At 40.3% G+C, this 16,698-nt stretch overlaps 1 protein-coding gene across 1 annotated transcript in view; it reads left to right on the forward strand.

Annotated features, from left to right (window-relative positions):
- Positions 1-16,698, forward strand: part of ATAT1 (alpha tubulin acetyltransferase 1) — a 920,612-nt gene that overhangs the window by 843,620 nt on the left and 60,294 nt on the right. The window contains exons 10-11 of the mRNA XM_044084476.1: positions 5,189-5,304; positions 15,882-15,924. Of these exons, the coding sequence (XP_043940411.1) occupies positions 5,189-5,304; positions 15,882-15,924 (159 nt within the window). The remainder of the gene's footprint in view (positions 1-5,188; positions 5,305-15,881; positions 15,925-16,698) is intronic.

A 16,698-nucleotide genomic window follows, 5' to 3' on the forward strand; every position in this document is an offset into this window, starting at 1 on the left:
TATATATATATATATATATATATATATATGTATCTGAGATTTAAAAAAGAATGCATATGTCATTAGTGTGCAGAGGTGTGTGTGTGTGTGTGTGTGTGTGTGTGTGTGTGTGTGTGTGTGTGTGTGTGTGTGTGTGTGTGTGTGTGTGTGTAGACTTGCGTGATTGTATGTGCAGGAATTTTACAATGCCTTGTAATGTGGTAATCCAGTCAAAACCACCCCTACAATAAACATTAATCAAATAAAATGGCTGTAACTTGTGGGCATGTGTGTGTCTTTGTGTATTAGTGTGCATGCATGTGTAAGTGGTTGTTGCAATGGACTGTCTGACAGCAACTAGCTCAACTGCATTACTGTGATAATTATTTATTTATTTAATGTATATATTGATTTGTTTTGATCACAGTCAGACATCTGAGGTATACAGTGGATAAACTGCTGTAAAAGGTGAGTAAAGAGGTAGTCCTTGGATACAAGTGACTGACGTTTGCTATGATTTGATCACAATGTCCTTCAAGAATGCAACTGCAGTCATAACATATGGGTTGTCCTGCCTCAGGCAGCCCTTGGTCGGCCGGATTCCAAAGTCTGGGTCCGGCGTCGGCCGGTGTCGCCTCCTCTCCGACGTCAGAACGGCTGGAGTATAAAGGCATCGGCCGACGCCATCTTCTTCAGTCTTTCTTGCCGCGCGGCGCCCGAAGCAGAAGCAATTCACAAGTGCCGGTCGGTCAGCTCCTGTGTTTTCAGTACCGAAGTCATCTAAAAGCTAAGTACCCCGTTGGGGAACATTTTTTCTTGACTTTCATACCGCCTACAAAGGCTCAAAGAGAAGCACCTTTGGGCGGAAAATTATCCTTATTCTCAAAAAACTGGCATATCTTAACCAAGGACAACTGGATTCTGGATTTAATAGACAAGGGTTACAGATTCCACTTCCATACTTTACCAATAAGACAAGGCATGCCAAACCTGCCACATCATCAAAGGGCAGAGGCACTCACTCAAGTTTCAAAGCTGTTAAGTATAAAAGCAATAGAAAGGGTTCCTCCTCAGGAACAAGGCCAGGGATTTTATTCAAGACTGTTCCTTGTTCCAAGAAAAGAAAACAAATGGAGGCCTATACTGGACTTGTCTACTCTAAATACTTTTCTCATTGTGCCAAAGTTCAAAATGCTGACGTTGCAGCAACTCCTTCCCATGCTGGGCAAGGGGTCTTGGCTGGTCACTCTGGGCCTCAAGGGGGCATACCTGCATGTCCCAATCAGACAAAGCTGCAGAAGATACCTCAGATTTCTTCCAGGGACAGAGCATTATCAATTCTCAGCATTGCCGTTTGGCTTATCTACTGCACCCAGAGTGTTCACGAAATGCCTGGCATCAGTAGTGGCACACTGCAGACTCCAGGGGATTCAAATATACCCCTACCTGGACGACTGCCTCATACAAGCAGACAACAAACAAACCTTAATAGCAAACTTGGACTATGTCATTCAACTACTGCAGGCCTTGGGATACACAGTCAACATACAGAAATCAAGACTACTGCCATCCCAACAGATTATTTTCCTAGGAGCCAAACTGGACACAGAAACTCAAATGGCCTACCTCACAGAGGAAAAACAACAGCAGTTACCAGAGTACTTCAAAGGCCTAGCAAAGCTCTCCCAGCTGACTGCAAGGAAAATCCTGCAGGCCCTGGGGTTCATGGCATCTTGCATTCTTCTGATACCTTTGGCAAGACTTCATATGAGAAAGCTGCAATGGTACTTAAAAAGCTTATGGTCCCAACTCAGCCAAAGCCTAAAGGACGTAATCCCACTCATTCCATGTCTGCAAAAAGAATTTTTGTGATGGGCTCAAGCAAGTCAGTTAAACAAAGGCATGTCTTTCAACAGACCTCAAGCAGGTCAAATGATTACAACAGACACCTCAGATCATGGATAGGGGGCGCACATGGAGGGCAGATGCATTCAAGGTCTATGGACACCAAGGGAAAGACATCTGCACATAAACCAAAAAGAGATGTTGGCAGTGATACATGCAATCGAGACTTTCGAAAAATCACTACAACAAGGACATTTGCTAATAAGGACGGACAACACCACTGTCATGTGGTATATAAACAAGCAGGGAGGCACTCATTCTTATCCCCTCTGCAGACTAACAATGATTCTCTGGGAAAAATCCCTGAGTCTGGACATACATTTGCAATCCCAGTTTGTGCCAGGCAAGGACAATGTACTGGCGGACAAGCTGAGCAGAAATTTCTTGGATCCACACGAATGGATGCTGCATCCTCACATTTTCTCACAAATAACAAAGACATGGGGAAGACCGGATGTAGATCTCTTTGCTTCTCACATGAATCATCACCTGGAAAAGTTCTGCACAAGGACCCACCATCCTCTAGCCTGGAAAATGGATGCTCTCTCCTTCAGCTGGAATTCCCTAAAAGTTTATGCATTCCCTCCTCTACCTCTGCTGACCAAGGTGATACTGAAGATCAAAGCAGAACAACCAACAGGCATTTTGATAGCTCCAGACTGGCCAAGGCAACACTGGTACCCATTGCTGTTGAGCATAACTCGGACCAAACCGTGGCCTCTGCCCCTATGGCCCCTGCTTCTAACACAACACAATTACAGGACTGTCCATCAAAACCTGAAAACATTGCATCCGACAGCCTGGAGGTTACCATGACTCCTTCCGCTATCTCTGTTTCCAAAAAAGTTCAAGAGATCTTACTGGAAGCACGCAGACCTTCCACCAGAAAAACCTATTCAACCAAGTGGAAGAGATTCAGCATCTGGAATGCCAACAGGGGTCAGGATACAACATTACTGAGTATACCTCAAATATTGGAATACTTGGCAGAAATGTTTCATACTGGACTCTCATATTCTTCTATAAAGATTCACGCCTCAGCAATCTCAGCAAAATACAATTGTGATCCACCAGTGTTTTCACATCCTTTGGTAAGACAGTTCCTAAGGGGGATAAAGAATATCAAACCTCCCAAAAAACAGCCAGTACCTGCATGGGACCTCAATTTCGTTTTGGAAAAATTAACTCTTCCTCCTTTTGAGCCAGCAGCAACTTCAGAAATGCAATTTCTATCATGGAAAACGTTTTTTCTATTGGCAGTCACATCTGCAAGATGAGTCTCGGAGATACAGGCACTCATGGCAGTACCTCCCTTCCTCATTTTTCATCAGGACAGAGCTTCTCTAAGAACCAATCCTACATTCATGCCAAAAGTAATTTCCAGGGTGTCTCTAAATCAAGCTATTCACCTGCCTACTTTCTTCCCCAATCCGCAAAACAGGGGGGAAAAACTGCTGCATACTTTGGACATACACAGGCAACTACGCTACTACTTGGACAGAACTAAGGCCACCAGAAAGTCTGACCAACTGTTTGTAGCCTATGCTGCTGGAGTACAAGGAAAAGCAATCTCCAAACAATTTCAAAATGGATTGGACACTGCATCAGATTCTGCTATTCTTTCCATGGAAAAGGTGTGCCAGCCAATATTAGGCCACATTCCACCAGAGCTATAGCCACATCCACAGCTTTCCTAAGAGGAGTGGCTACAAAGGACATTCTAGAGGCTGCTACATGGAGCTCCGTGCATACATTTATCAAGCACTACAACCTTATCTTATACTCCAGATCCTGAGCAGGCTTTGCTTCGGCAGTCCTGCAGGGCATTTTAGCTATACCATTCCTTTCTTAGTTCCATCCACCCCCAGCTTGGCTATGGTATTCAACTCATATGTTATGACTGCAGTTGCATTCTTGAAGGACATAGTACAGTTTTGTACCTACCATAAATGTAGATGTCCGATAGATATGCAACTGCAGTTGGATTTTCCCACCCTCCTACCCCTCTGCAACTTTCTTTATGGGTACACTACCCCTATTCCTATTAGCTAGGGGTATCTCCAATGGTGTATCTGTTTATCACTGTTGTGCATGTCTGGAATTGTTTATCCATTCACTAAATTTAGCCTTCCTAGGAGGGCACCTGGCATCTGGGGCAAGAAACACTGAAGAAGATGGCGTCGGCCGATGCCTTTATACTCCAGCTATTCTGACGTCGGAGAGGAGGCGACACCGGCCGATGCCGGACCCAGACTTTGGAATCCGGCCGACCGAGGGCTGCCTGAGGCAGGACAACCCATATGTTATGACTGCAGTTGCATATCTGTTGGGCATCTACATTTATGGTAGGTACAAAACTGTACTTTTTTCCTGTAATTTATTTGGTTTGCAGGGCTACACTGTGTTTGAATAAAACAAGTCATTACTGTGACCATTTGTACTTATTTGTATTTGACGAAAGATATTTGAGGTATATACAGTGAGTAAAGTGGCTGTAATTGGTGGGTCCTGGAACAGTCCGTGGATAAAAATGACTGACATCTGCTTTTCTCTGGTTTTGTTTAGACAGTCATTGATCTGCTTTGCAGGGCTAGTATGCATTTAATTGAAACCAGTTGAAATACAGTACTATGGCCATTATTTTTTATTTGCTCACAGTCACACATCTGAGATATCTGAGATGTACACCATCAATAAGTGGCTATAGCCATCTCATACATATGATATGATTTCTCCTTCTCAAAGTAGCTCTGGCATGTGAGATGAAGACTATTATTGGCAAACTATTTAGCATGTGCAGTAGTGTATGATCAGTTATTAATGTAGAGCTATAACTATGCTTGAAGTTGACCTTGCCATAATATAGCCCTGCCCCATTCTAATTAGCCCCACCCATTCAGTTCCTCCTGCAGTAACCCCGTAACCCATGCTTTGAAGTCACCAGCCACCATTGAATAACCAATGTACCTTATATGTTTTCTCATAGACTGTGGTATAATTTCTAAATACTGGATATCCTAGACATTTTCAGCATAATTACTTGGTTAGACTCTGTCTCAGGCAGGATTCAGCAGACTCATCATTATTTCAAATGCATGCATGCATTCATTTTCTCTCTTCATTTTCCCACCCTACCCTGTTCTTTTTTGTTTTTCTCTGCTACTTATTACTTCTCATCTGCTGCTATAATTCATTTCACCTGGCTTATTCTGCATATTTCCATCATTGTTCTTGTGCTTCTTCCCATTTTATCCTTCCTTCTCTCCCCCCTGTCCTTTTGTCCTTCTCTTTTTTGTTGTTGCAGCTTCACCAGTGATCACTTGGGAATGGCAGCACAAAGTAACATGTACAGTCGATATGGAAGCAGTATTTCAGCTACCTCTTTCCCAAAGAAGGCAGCCATGGAAAATGGAAAATCAGGTAATAGACAAGACAATTTGTGGGATCTTAAATGGCTTTCACTTTTCTTTCTGCACCATATTCTCATATAAATCACAGTGTCTTTTTTATTATTTTTATCAGAAACTAAAATTAGGAGGCATTTATAATTGTATTTTATTTTGTAATAATGAACTTTCTAACTTTTCATTTTCTGAATAATAAAAATGCCTTCCGTTATCTCTGATATTAGAATTAATCTATTATATTTCTTCCTCCCTTTCTCTCAAACCCTTATGTAACCAGTTACTTATATCTTCTCTTCCATACTCCTTTCCTCCTTGACATACTCTGATTTCTTTCACCAGTTTTATGTATATCGGTTACCTTACATCCTACTCTCTACCCTGTATATTACATGTGTGCACTACTTACAGTTGACAAGAACTGACCATAACACCTGTACATATTAGAAACTGAAAATATATTTACAGTTTATAATTTGAAATCTAATTTACTTATGTTCGAAAATGTAAACAGTGTGTATGTATGCAGAGTGTAAATCAATGTCAGTACCAGTGTAAATTGTATTTGCTTGTGTAATTTCTTTTATGTCAATATCATTGTCAATGTAAATTCTTCAGTTTCAAGGTCAGTATGAATTGCATTTTCTTGCAAAGCTTTTCCTCTAGAGATTCTGCTGAAAACAACTTTTAGCCAAGCCAGAGTATCCCAGTCAACAGCAGGAGACAGATAAATATATAGATTTATAGCTAGAAAGTAAATAAATTAACAAACAAATTAATGAATAAAATAAAATATCATAACTAAAAAAAACTGCTGTGAATAGGGGGTTAATTTAGTGGCACAGTATTTCTTATTCTGGAAAGGGAACAGTGGGATTTGGTTAAGGAATGTAGCAAACATGTTGTGCTGTGATCAATACCACAGTCACTGTTCCATACACATGGAATAAAATCTGGGATTTATTTTAAAGTGTGACCATTAGACATTTAAATGCTGTTAAAATCCAGCAGTTAGATGGACAGTCCTATTTGACCTTCATTCTAAACAGACTGCATATCAAGTCATGTACCTGGCAGTCGTCTTCCAGGTACCTAGTTTGAGTAGCTGCTTTTTCACATGAATTACTTGTGTTTTGATGTGGTAAACCACTGGCAAAGAAGCAGAGTGTCTGTCTGTGCTGCTGTAGTTTGGTTATGATGTGAGCCTGAGCCACTGGAAGGGTTGCCAGATGGCACAGCAGGGTGGAAGGGTAGAAGTTTTTATATCTGAAAAAAAGTGAAATGCTGTTAACTGAAATATTAGCTCAAATTTTTAAAATAGTTGAACAGTTTTAAAGTAGTGAGTTATTGCTTTTTTTTACAATTATTGAGTTATGACTTTTTATAGAACAGTAACAAAGTAGTTAATACAGCAAATGTGTATGTATTCAGAATCATGTTCTTTACTTTGGGGATTATGGCCTAGACTCATATACATTTAGTGCATAGTACAAGTTAGCTTAGGTAAGTAGAGGCATCATACAATGAATGGTGATTTAAAGGCATGGATAATGCAGTTGCCAAACCTCAAAACAATGACATGCAGTTCATGCTAATGAGTGCATATTGATGTGGAAATGAAGAACTTCATGCAAGTGAACCACATGGCGTATGCAAATGAGGAAATCCAAAATGGTGAACCAATTCAGAAACATGTGAAAGAGATGTGCTGTACCATGGTGAGTATACATTTTATTCACCAAGAATCATGGTGTATATGAGGGAGCAATGTAAGCAGCAAGCTATAGCTCAACAGTACAAGGTAACAGACACCCCAGAGCCAGTGTCCTCAATGTTTTTTGCACTGAGGCCATCCACACAGTACATGCAATGTCTGAAGTACCACCAGCGGTGTGACCAGCAGATTTGCAAACCATTTCCATATGAACAAGGAGGTTGTATGGGACCTTGTTGAACTGTTTTACCCACAAGCAGAATTAAGGGTGATATGTGGTATGCCTATTCTAGGGGAAACTAAGATATATGTAGCTGTAACCATCTTAGCTACAGGGACCTTTCAGTGACCTACTGGGGACACATTAGGTCTGTCACAGGCCTCAACTTCCTGAGTCCTGAACCATTTCCTTGACATCATTTTGCAGTGTTTGGAGGAGCATATGTGGTTCCCCAAGAGTGGAGATAAGAGAACCAGCACCATATAGCATTCTGAGGTAGTGCTCATTTTCCTGAGGTCTGGGAGTCATTGATTGCACAAATATTACCATTAGGTCCCCACCTGGTCCAGAGAGGCTTCCACTCTATTAACTGCCAGATAGCCTGTAATGCAGAGAATATTATGTATAATCTCTTTGCATTATTCAATATGTGTTAATGATTTTCATATCTGGTACACGCCCAACCAATATCAAAGGTTCCTGCAAAGAAATTCCCACAAAGTCATCTCATCGAGCTAGTAAGTACACACACAGACTGGATAAATCTATATACACAGGTGCCACACAAGTGGGGAGTGGCCACATATAATATAATGTTTATGTGTTGCAGGTGATGTCAGTTGTGCCCTGGAGTCCTGACACCATCTGCAATCCCCAGACTATGCAGGAAATGGCCTATAATGCAGCACATACTGAAGCATGTAATATAGTGGATTATATCTTTGGCCTACTCGGTGGATGCTTATGCTGCCTGCCTAGATATGTCAGGAGGGACACTGCAGTACAGTCCTGAAATCTGCAGCAAGACTTTTTGTTGTGTGTGCACTGCTGCACAACATGACATTACACAAACAATTTTGACGGGACTTTCAATACCAGCTTTCCAGCAGTAGACAGGCAGAGTGGAGACTGCTTTCCAGCAGTAGACAGGCAGAGTGGAGATTCAGGTAAGAAAGACAAAGCAGCAGCAGCAGTGCAGCAGCTGAGACAGGGCTGGGCACAATATATTGCAGCATTGACAATGCCTTGAAACAGACAACAAAGAGTAAATTCATTTGTGCATCATCACATCCAGACTATGCAGGGCAATGTAAGGACTGACCTCACTGTGCATCAGACATAACCGTACCCACACAGGTTGGGGGTGTTTGCTGGGAACATTCATAGTCATTTGTTCAGGTAAGTGGGACCCAGTGACAGGTGGCTACAACACTGTAGCATAAGATGATGGGAGTTGTCTGGTTAGCTTAGTGAAAGGTGGCTGCATCACTGTGAGAAGGGTAGGATCGTGGGAGTAATTAGGAGAGACACATTGAAAGGTTGCTACAATACTTTGGCATGGGGTAGAATCATGGGAAATAAACATCATAGCCACATACCATGGGAAGTTGGAGGGAGTTTGGGATCACATAATACACTGGAGGGATGAAGCTATTATGTTGGGACCATTGGTGTCATCCACTATGCTAGCCTGCCATATTGAGGCTTGATGAGGTCTATGGGAGGAAATGTGTAGAATTATGGGATCATGGGCATCCACCCTGACAGTGTATACTGTGAGCTGATCCTGATAAGCACTGTTGCTTATGAAGTGGTCATCAACCACAAGCAGGGATGGCAGCCTGTGGGTCCACAGGTTATAGGGGGATATAATTAAGTGATTGTGCACATGCAATGTGATGAGATTTCCCAGGAGTTGAGGCAGAGGAGTGCCTTCATCTATGACCTGGACCATGACCATGACAGGGCATGGCAGTTTGTCCACCCACGGGTAACAGTGAGGCTGTGTTTCCAATAGTCTCAGCACTCTCACTTAGGTTCCACATCCTGACCCCTTCATCAGCACAAAAGGAATTACTTCTGGAGACAGATCTGAAGACAGTCACAGTATGTTTCATGGAACCACCGATGGAGGCAACATTTGCTGCCAGTGACTTCAACAGTGTTGTCTGCTCTGCTCCCTATATTCCTATACTCTGTCACTATACATTTGTTGCATGTCATCCCACAATCCATGGAACAACTTACTATCTCCACCATGATGTGGGTTGCAGTTGCTTGTGCCTGGATCACTGATCTGCACATTTGCTATTTAATGCCAAGTGTCATAGCCATAGTAGAAGTGGACATGGAATTATGGTGCTGTCTCAATCCACTGTGTCGGTTGGAAAGACAGCATTGTTTCCCATTCTGCTGGGTTCCAGTTTTGTATTGTGGCATAGCAGTCAAAAACCACAGACAGGATGTTAGGTCATCCTCCTTGTCAGTTTTTATTCATGGCTGGTACCATTTTGGGGGTTGGCAGATACAGTGACTAGTACAACTAGCAGTTGCTGAAGTTGCACCAGCTTCTGGTCAGTTTTCACCTGTGACTCAAGGAGTCTTTTTAGTAAATATTCCATGTTGGATTTACAGGTAACCCCTTCAGGAACAGCAGTACAAACAGCTCAGGGAAACAACAAATATTGTGCTGTGGAAAATGAATGGCCCATAACATGTTTGCACTTGGTAGCAGAGGTACTGTGAGGAAGTCGTTGGCCATCTGGGTATGTCCTTCACCAGTGTATGCCCAAAGATCATTGGAGGCACTGAGTTATATAACAAATATAGGTTTATTGAATACATGTTATCAGGAAACAAAAATAACAGCGTTTTGTGGCTTTTCTGCCCCCAAGTTAAATAAAACACAATTCTTTGGCTTACAGTTCCACAAAATAGTACATTTCTGGTGGCTTTACACACTACAGATAGCCACTTCAGGAAACAGACTGTCACAAGATGTTCAGGCTGTAAACCTTGCCTAGGCCTAAACTCCAACTCTCAGTCACAGGTAGTTCCCCAGGTACTCTCAATGACTCTGCCCCAGCTGGGCAGGCGTACTCCATGCTTTTAGGTTCTTCTTTCAAGATGGTCCCCCAGGTAAGAAACTTAACTTGGAACTGAGGACCTCCTTTTATACCACAGTAATCGAAAATTAAGAGCTCATTACCAACAAATACAGAGCATGCTCCTAAAATGTTGTAAGAACATTCCCACACTCTACACTGCAGCACACATTTAAAGGCACATTACCTAGTTTCTGTATCCAGTTATATATTCTCAGATATTTCTTATCTTTATATAGGATTTAGTAATTGTGGATATAATGGACCAATATACTACTGCTGCTCTCCTGCAATACTGTTTATTTATTTGTTGACATTTGTTTACCAGGAAAGTCCACTGGGTCAGGCTAGCCCATTTTCAATGGAGGCCTGGGGAGAAAAGCTCCAGGGAGCATACATAGAGTACAAAACAAAACCAAAACAAGCTCCAGGGATATATAAAATACAGAACAAAACAAAATTAAATCATATTTTACATAAGAAGTATCTTATAAAATAATGAATAAAATTACAGACGATACATAAACTTATTGGAAAAACAATAAAGAAGAATTTCATATTATAAAGTACGATACAAAGCATAATACAGTGGTGTTTGGCAGAAGACAATAACAAGTTGTTATACGCAAAAGTAAGGGAGTATATCAACTGAAACTTTATTTGATCAAGAAGTGGGAACATGGAAGTAAAGGATTAGTGTGAAGGCATAGGGTTAAGGGTTTATGATAGCACAGAGGTATAGGAATGAGAAGTGGGGCAGTCAGAGAAGAAGATGTGTGGGGTTTAGTAAAAGTTAGTGGACAGTCACACAATAAAGGATAAGGAAGTTTGGTAAAGTAGAGGGAGAGTGGGAAATAGTGAGAGAAAGGTGGCAGGAAGAGGAGGAAGGTGGTTTGGTAAGGTAAAGGGAGAGTGGAGACTAGTGAGAGAAGGGTGGGGGAAGGAGGAAGGAGTTAAAAGATGAGAATACGGGGTGTTAGATGAAGCATTCTTTTGGGAGTTTAAAAGAAAGAAAGTAAATTGTGAGTAAATAAGCTGGAAAGATTGAGTTTAGGTAATGCCTGAGGAGGGAATTGAGCAGGTACAAATCCACCTGGAAGAGAAGTGACTGTGCTATGCAGTTTTGAAGTTAGAAGGTCTCAGTTGAAGGCTTATAGATGCTGGAAGATTATTCCAAATTTTGGAAATTGTCCAGGAGTATTAAGAGTTGACCAGCAGGTAGTTTGGGTTTATGTACTTGGAGAATGTATTGGTGTTCAGAGGGTATGGGACAAGCTGGAGTGTACAGGGTAAATAGGGAGCTGAGTGCTGGACAGTCCTGAGATTTATGTATACGTTTATGAGAGATTGTGAGCTGAAGGAGGAGAAGGTAATGGGGGAGTTCAAGCCATTGTCGTTGCTTTAGGACAATACAGTGATGAGTGGAGTGGCGACTATTTGTAGCAAATTTAGCAATCTTGTTATAGCAAGTTTCTAATTGTGTCATTAAGAAAGACTGCAGATTGCTTAGTAAGGGAACACAATAAGTTAGTGAAGGCAAAAGGTTTGATAAAGCCAGTGCTTGTTTAGAAGGGAGGGAGACAAATGTGTTATGTTTATACAGTAGCCTCAGTTTTTTGTGGGTTTTGTTTATGTGGTACTTACATATTATCACAACCAGATTGCAGCTGTGTCTTGACACCCCACTGGTATCATGAACACTAAATTTGCTGGTCTAAAAACATTGAAATGTATGTTATTAAACATGTCAGTAGAAATTTGAAAAGGAAAACAGTGAAATGGAATATCATTAAAATGCTTCTTGTGCAACTATCGCAAGCAGATTCCAAGTGCGTGCTGAAATGGCAATTTTATCATGTGCTGTACATTATGTGGTCAAAATACATAGAAATGTACATTATTACACATTTCACTACAAATATTTGAAAGGAAAGCAGTGAAATGGTATGTCATTACAATACTTCATGTATGAATGTCCGGTGTCATTTCTAGGGGGATCCACAGCCAGAGCGGTCATGCTCAACACATTCGTGCATGGCAGAAAAATAGCTGACGGTCAGTTCCTGAAAGGGATTTGGCATACCTACAGGGGTTTCACTCATATGTCAGCAGTTGAAATCAAGGGACGATTTACTAAATATGAATGCACTTAACTTGCAAAGTGACCCGAACCACCTATTGTGTATCGGCATGCATTGTCTGAACACCAGTAATGAAATACAAAATTACCTACACTTGAAAGGCATGACAGGTGGTCCTTCTTTACTTTTCCGGGGGGAAAAACGTAATTTGTCACATGTATATCTGAGCTTCTTTTACAAATCTTGTTGAATGATATATAACATTTCTCGATACGACAAAGGGTTGCCACTGAGCTGCTTTTCCAGCTCAGAATCTGGTTGCAATAAGTACCATTTATGTTATTTTGAATGTGATGATCAAATTTAAGATTTTTATCTATAATTACCCATAATAGTCTAGTATGGGTAACTAACTCAATTTTTGTAGAGTTAAGGGAGATAATTTCGAAGTCAGCTATATTAAGGGGTAAATTTCTCTTGGGAGAGAAGAGCATAAGTTTGTTTTTTTAGGATTTAAAGGGAGGTGATTATTGTGAAGCCAGGTTTCTACTGTGGTAAATGCAGCTTGGGTGATTTGCTTTAGATTATTTGAGTTGTGGGCATAACCAAATTTGTGGAGTCTGCATACTGGACTAGGGAGGCCTGCTGAATAGCTTGGTGGAGATTATTAATAAAAATGTTGAACAGAAGAGGGCCTAAAATTGAGCTTTGGGAAACACCAGTATGGTTGTGGATATAAGGGAAAATGGAGTTCTGCCATTTAACAGCATGCTGTCTATTAGAGAGGTAGCTTTTGAACCACTTAAGAGACTGAGTAGAAAGGCCATTACTAGAGAGTTGAGAGAGAAGGATAGAGTGAGAGATAGTATAAAATGCTTTTGAGACGGAGAACATGCTTAGTAGGGGACAGAAGATTATGTTTTAGAAAGTAGTCTAAAAGTTGTTTTTGAACACACTTTTCTACAATTTTTGAGATGGGGAGAGTAAAGCTATGGGTCATAAGTTGGAGATACTAGCTGAGGGACCACCTTTATGAAGTGGTAGTATTATAGATTTTTTTCCAGAAGCCAGGGACGTAAGATTCCTGTATGGATCTGTTAATCAAAATGCTAATGGGGTAGGCCACTGAGTCTGCTGCAAGTTTGAGGAATTTGACAGAGATATTGTCATCGGAGTTGGAGCAGGGCTTTCATTTTAGAAGCAGTTTTTTTGATCTGGAAGGTAGGTATAGAAGAGAGTGTAAAACGTGGTGGAGGAGTCATATGTATTCCATTTGGAGAGAGAGTGTCATTGGATAGAGAGGGGTAGTGAGTAGAAGATGGTGAAGAAGTAGTGTTGGTGTTGGAGAGAGGATGGGAAAAGGTAGAGGTAATATTGGCAATAGTGTCAATGAAGTAAAAATTAAAGATACAATTTATTGACATTTGATTACTGGGAAGGTTCAACTGAGTAGAAGCCCACTTTCAGTGGAGGCCTGAGGAGAAAAGCTGCAAATTATTACACAACATTTTAAGAACAATAATTTTACAATCTTCAAAAATAAAACAAAAACATCTGCAGTTTAAATAATTATAACAAATTAGACATAATATAAAAACATAGGTTAAGAATCAAAACAAGTTCTATAACAATCATTTAATATTTAGAGAAATTTTAGACAGTATGTACAGAAATTAAAGATAAGTTAGTCTAATACAAACAGGAATTGCAATATGAAGTGAGGGGAAAAGGCTTATGGTATACTTTGAGAGAAAGTCAGATAAGAGAATTTGATAGAACTAAGGAAGTAAGTGAAGAAGGGAGAGTAAGAGCATATAAGGAATGAAAAGGTACTTTTTCACATTTAGGAATATAGTGTATCCTGGTTTTGAACAAGAACAGAGCTGGATTTTAGCTAGGAAATCTTTCAGAGTGATTTTGAAAGATGGGAGGGAGGGTATTGACCTGATGGACACAGGTAATGAGTTCCAGGCCTTAGCAACTTTCTACAAGATTTTGGTCACTAGATTACAGTGACCGACTGGGAACATAGTTGTGTAAAATGTTTTTTTTAGTTCTGGACAGGTAGATGGATGCTGGATAATTTTATAGGTGGTAAGAAGCCATGTATGTGTTAGTTGATGAGGAAGTTCTAACCAATTTAGGCTTTTTAGTGCTATACAGTGGTAGATTATTAAAGGAGTATTTGCCTGCAAATTTAGCAACTTTGTTATATCATTGTTCAAGTTTTAATTTTTGTTAAGAGTGGAGGTTAGTAAGGATGGGAGCAACATAAAGAAGAGGAGGGAGGAGATAAGTAGTGGCAAGTGTAGTTTTAGTTGTATCATTGAGAAAGTTTTTTTTTTTGTAAAGCGAGCCTAGTTTTTGATGATTTTTTTTTACGCAATGTTGTGTATGCAGGTCGAATGTAAGGTTATCATCCACTATCACCCCTAATAATTTGCTATGAGAAATGATTTCAGTGGTTGTATTATCAAGGGAGAAGACTTTAAATCTTATTTTTTTTTCATGAGAGAATAATTTGGGGAAAAGGGTCTTTTTTGAGTTGAGCATAAAGTTGTGAGTCACAAAGCCATGTTTCAGGTCAAATAATAACAGAGCAATCAGTTTATAACCAGTACAGAGCAATCAACAAAGAGATGCAAAGTACAACAGGTTGTCTGTCATTTCTTGAGACTAAATAACTGTCATATGTAGTATAACCTACTCAAAAAGGCGACAGTTGCCAACTTAGTAAGAGATCCTTAGAGTGCACAGTCTGTTTCGCAGAGACTTTCAATTATAGAGCAGACATGTATTTAACTGATTAAGGTTAATTCACAGCAAGCTTCTTCATGGTAAATGTGCTTACATTATACAGTGACAAGATTCTCAGTAAACTTGTAAGAGTAGGGCCGTGTGACGAGTTCCTGCAGTATCGAGGTAAGATATAATGACTGCAGTCTCTGTTCTATGAAGGAAGATAGTGACTAAGTGTAAGACGAAACAACACTGAGGGGATATTTAGCAATACATTCTCCTACAGTGACCATCCCACCTATGAGTCAAATAATAACTGACAACAATCATTTTATAGATTGTGCAAAGCAATTAACAAAGAGATGCAAAGTAAAACAGGTTGTCATTTCCTGAGACTAAATAACTGTTATATGCAGTATAGTCTACTGGTCAAGAAAAAGGGGACAATGGCCAACTTAGTAGCCACTATTATATAAAGTAAAGTGCTTTTTTGGTCAAGTAATATTGTTTTGAAAGACAGTGCTGTGGCTTGGTTACTGCTTGCAAGATGAAGCCATAGAAAGAGAAGAGCTTTTCTTTCTTTCTTTTTCTTACTGCACCAACGTTACTGTACATCTGTGATGGCCATTGTTAACAAGCTGGTCACAATACATGGGAGGTATTTTACTCTACAACATTATCCTTTCCTTCTGTAATAGCTGTGACAAAAGTTGCAGAGTAAATCGCTGGACATTGTTACCTAGTGTGGTGCTGTGCTCTTTTGCTCCCCTTTTCTGTTTTTTTCCTGCTCTTGTCCTTAGTGTATGAGAGACTTATCATATCATTTATTACACAGTCAACTGAACTACAAAGGTAATAGCATTTGATTCTTTGTCATTTGATTTTTTTTCTTGTGGGTGTACAATTGATGGACTTGTTCTGATTTACCACATTGCTTTATTTCCTTTACTGCAGATGAAAGCTGTCAAGCAAAATCCAGTTCAAGTGCACAGCCAAGGTGAGATGTGGTTATGACTGTTTAAGTGCTTTTTCCCCAATACTATATGAACCATTGCTAGCTTTCTGATCTTGCAGACAAAGCATGTTTTTGATGCAGACTCCTAAAAAGCCATTGTAATCTCTGTGAAATAAAAACAGATTCGGACAGCAGAAAAGAATGCCTAAATCACAAAATATGCCCACCGGTATAGATATGTAGCAGACCCTAATTAACCTACACTCTCATTCATACTCTGACCCCAACGAACTGTTACATTTCTATCTCATGCACTCTTAAATGGCTTCTTTGTTTTGATCTCAACACCACATTAGGAACCCTGGAACACCGATCTGTTCATCATTCAACCTGTCTGTAAAAGCTGCTTCCTTACATTGCCCAATAATCATATATATAGGTTCATAGGTTCATAAGTATCTACTAGGCTAATGGCCATTAGGGCTTTTATGAGCATAGCCATCAACCCAACCCAACTGTGTCCCTATGTATCATGGGCATTTATTAGGAGGGGTATGTTAGTTTCTAGAGGTTATGTGGCGGGGGAGTATTAGTTTGGGCACTACTGTCTGCCTCTGTCTATCAGTGACAGGGACCAGACCCAGGATGCATTTCTGATTTCCAAGCCATTGGTCAAGGTTACTCTTAAATAGTATTAGGGATGGACTCTGCTTCACATGATTGGAGAGTGTGTTCTAGCATGGGGATCCTCTGAGACACATGTCTGTCTCGCCAAAAATATCTTATTTATGTCACAAACAAAATTTAAATCCTTGG

This window comes from Protopterus annectens, chromosome 9.part0 (genome assembly GCF_019279795.1).
Source record: "Protopterus annectens isolate FY-2018-M chromosome 9.part0, PAN1.0, whole genome shotgun sequence".
Taxonomy (NCBI): domain Eukaryota; kingdom Metazoa; phylum Chordata; order Ceratodontiformes; family Protopteridae; genus Protopterus; species Protopterus annectens.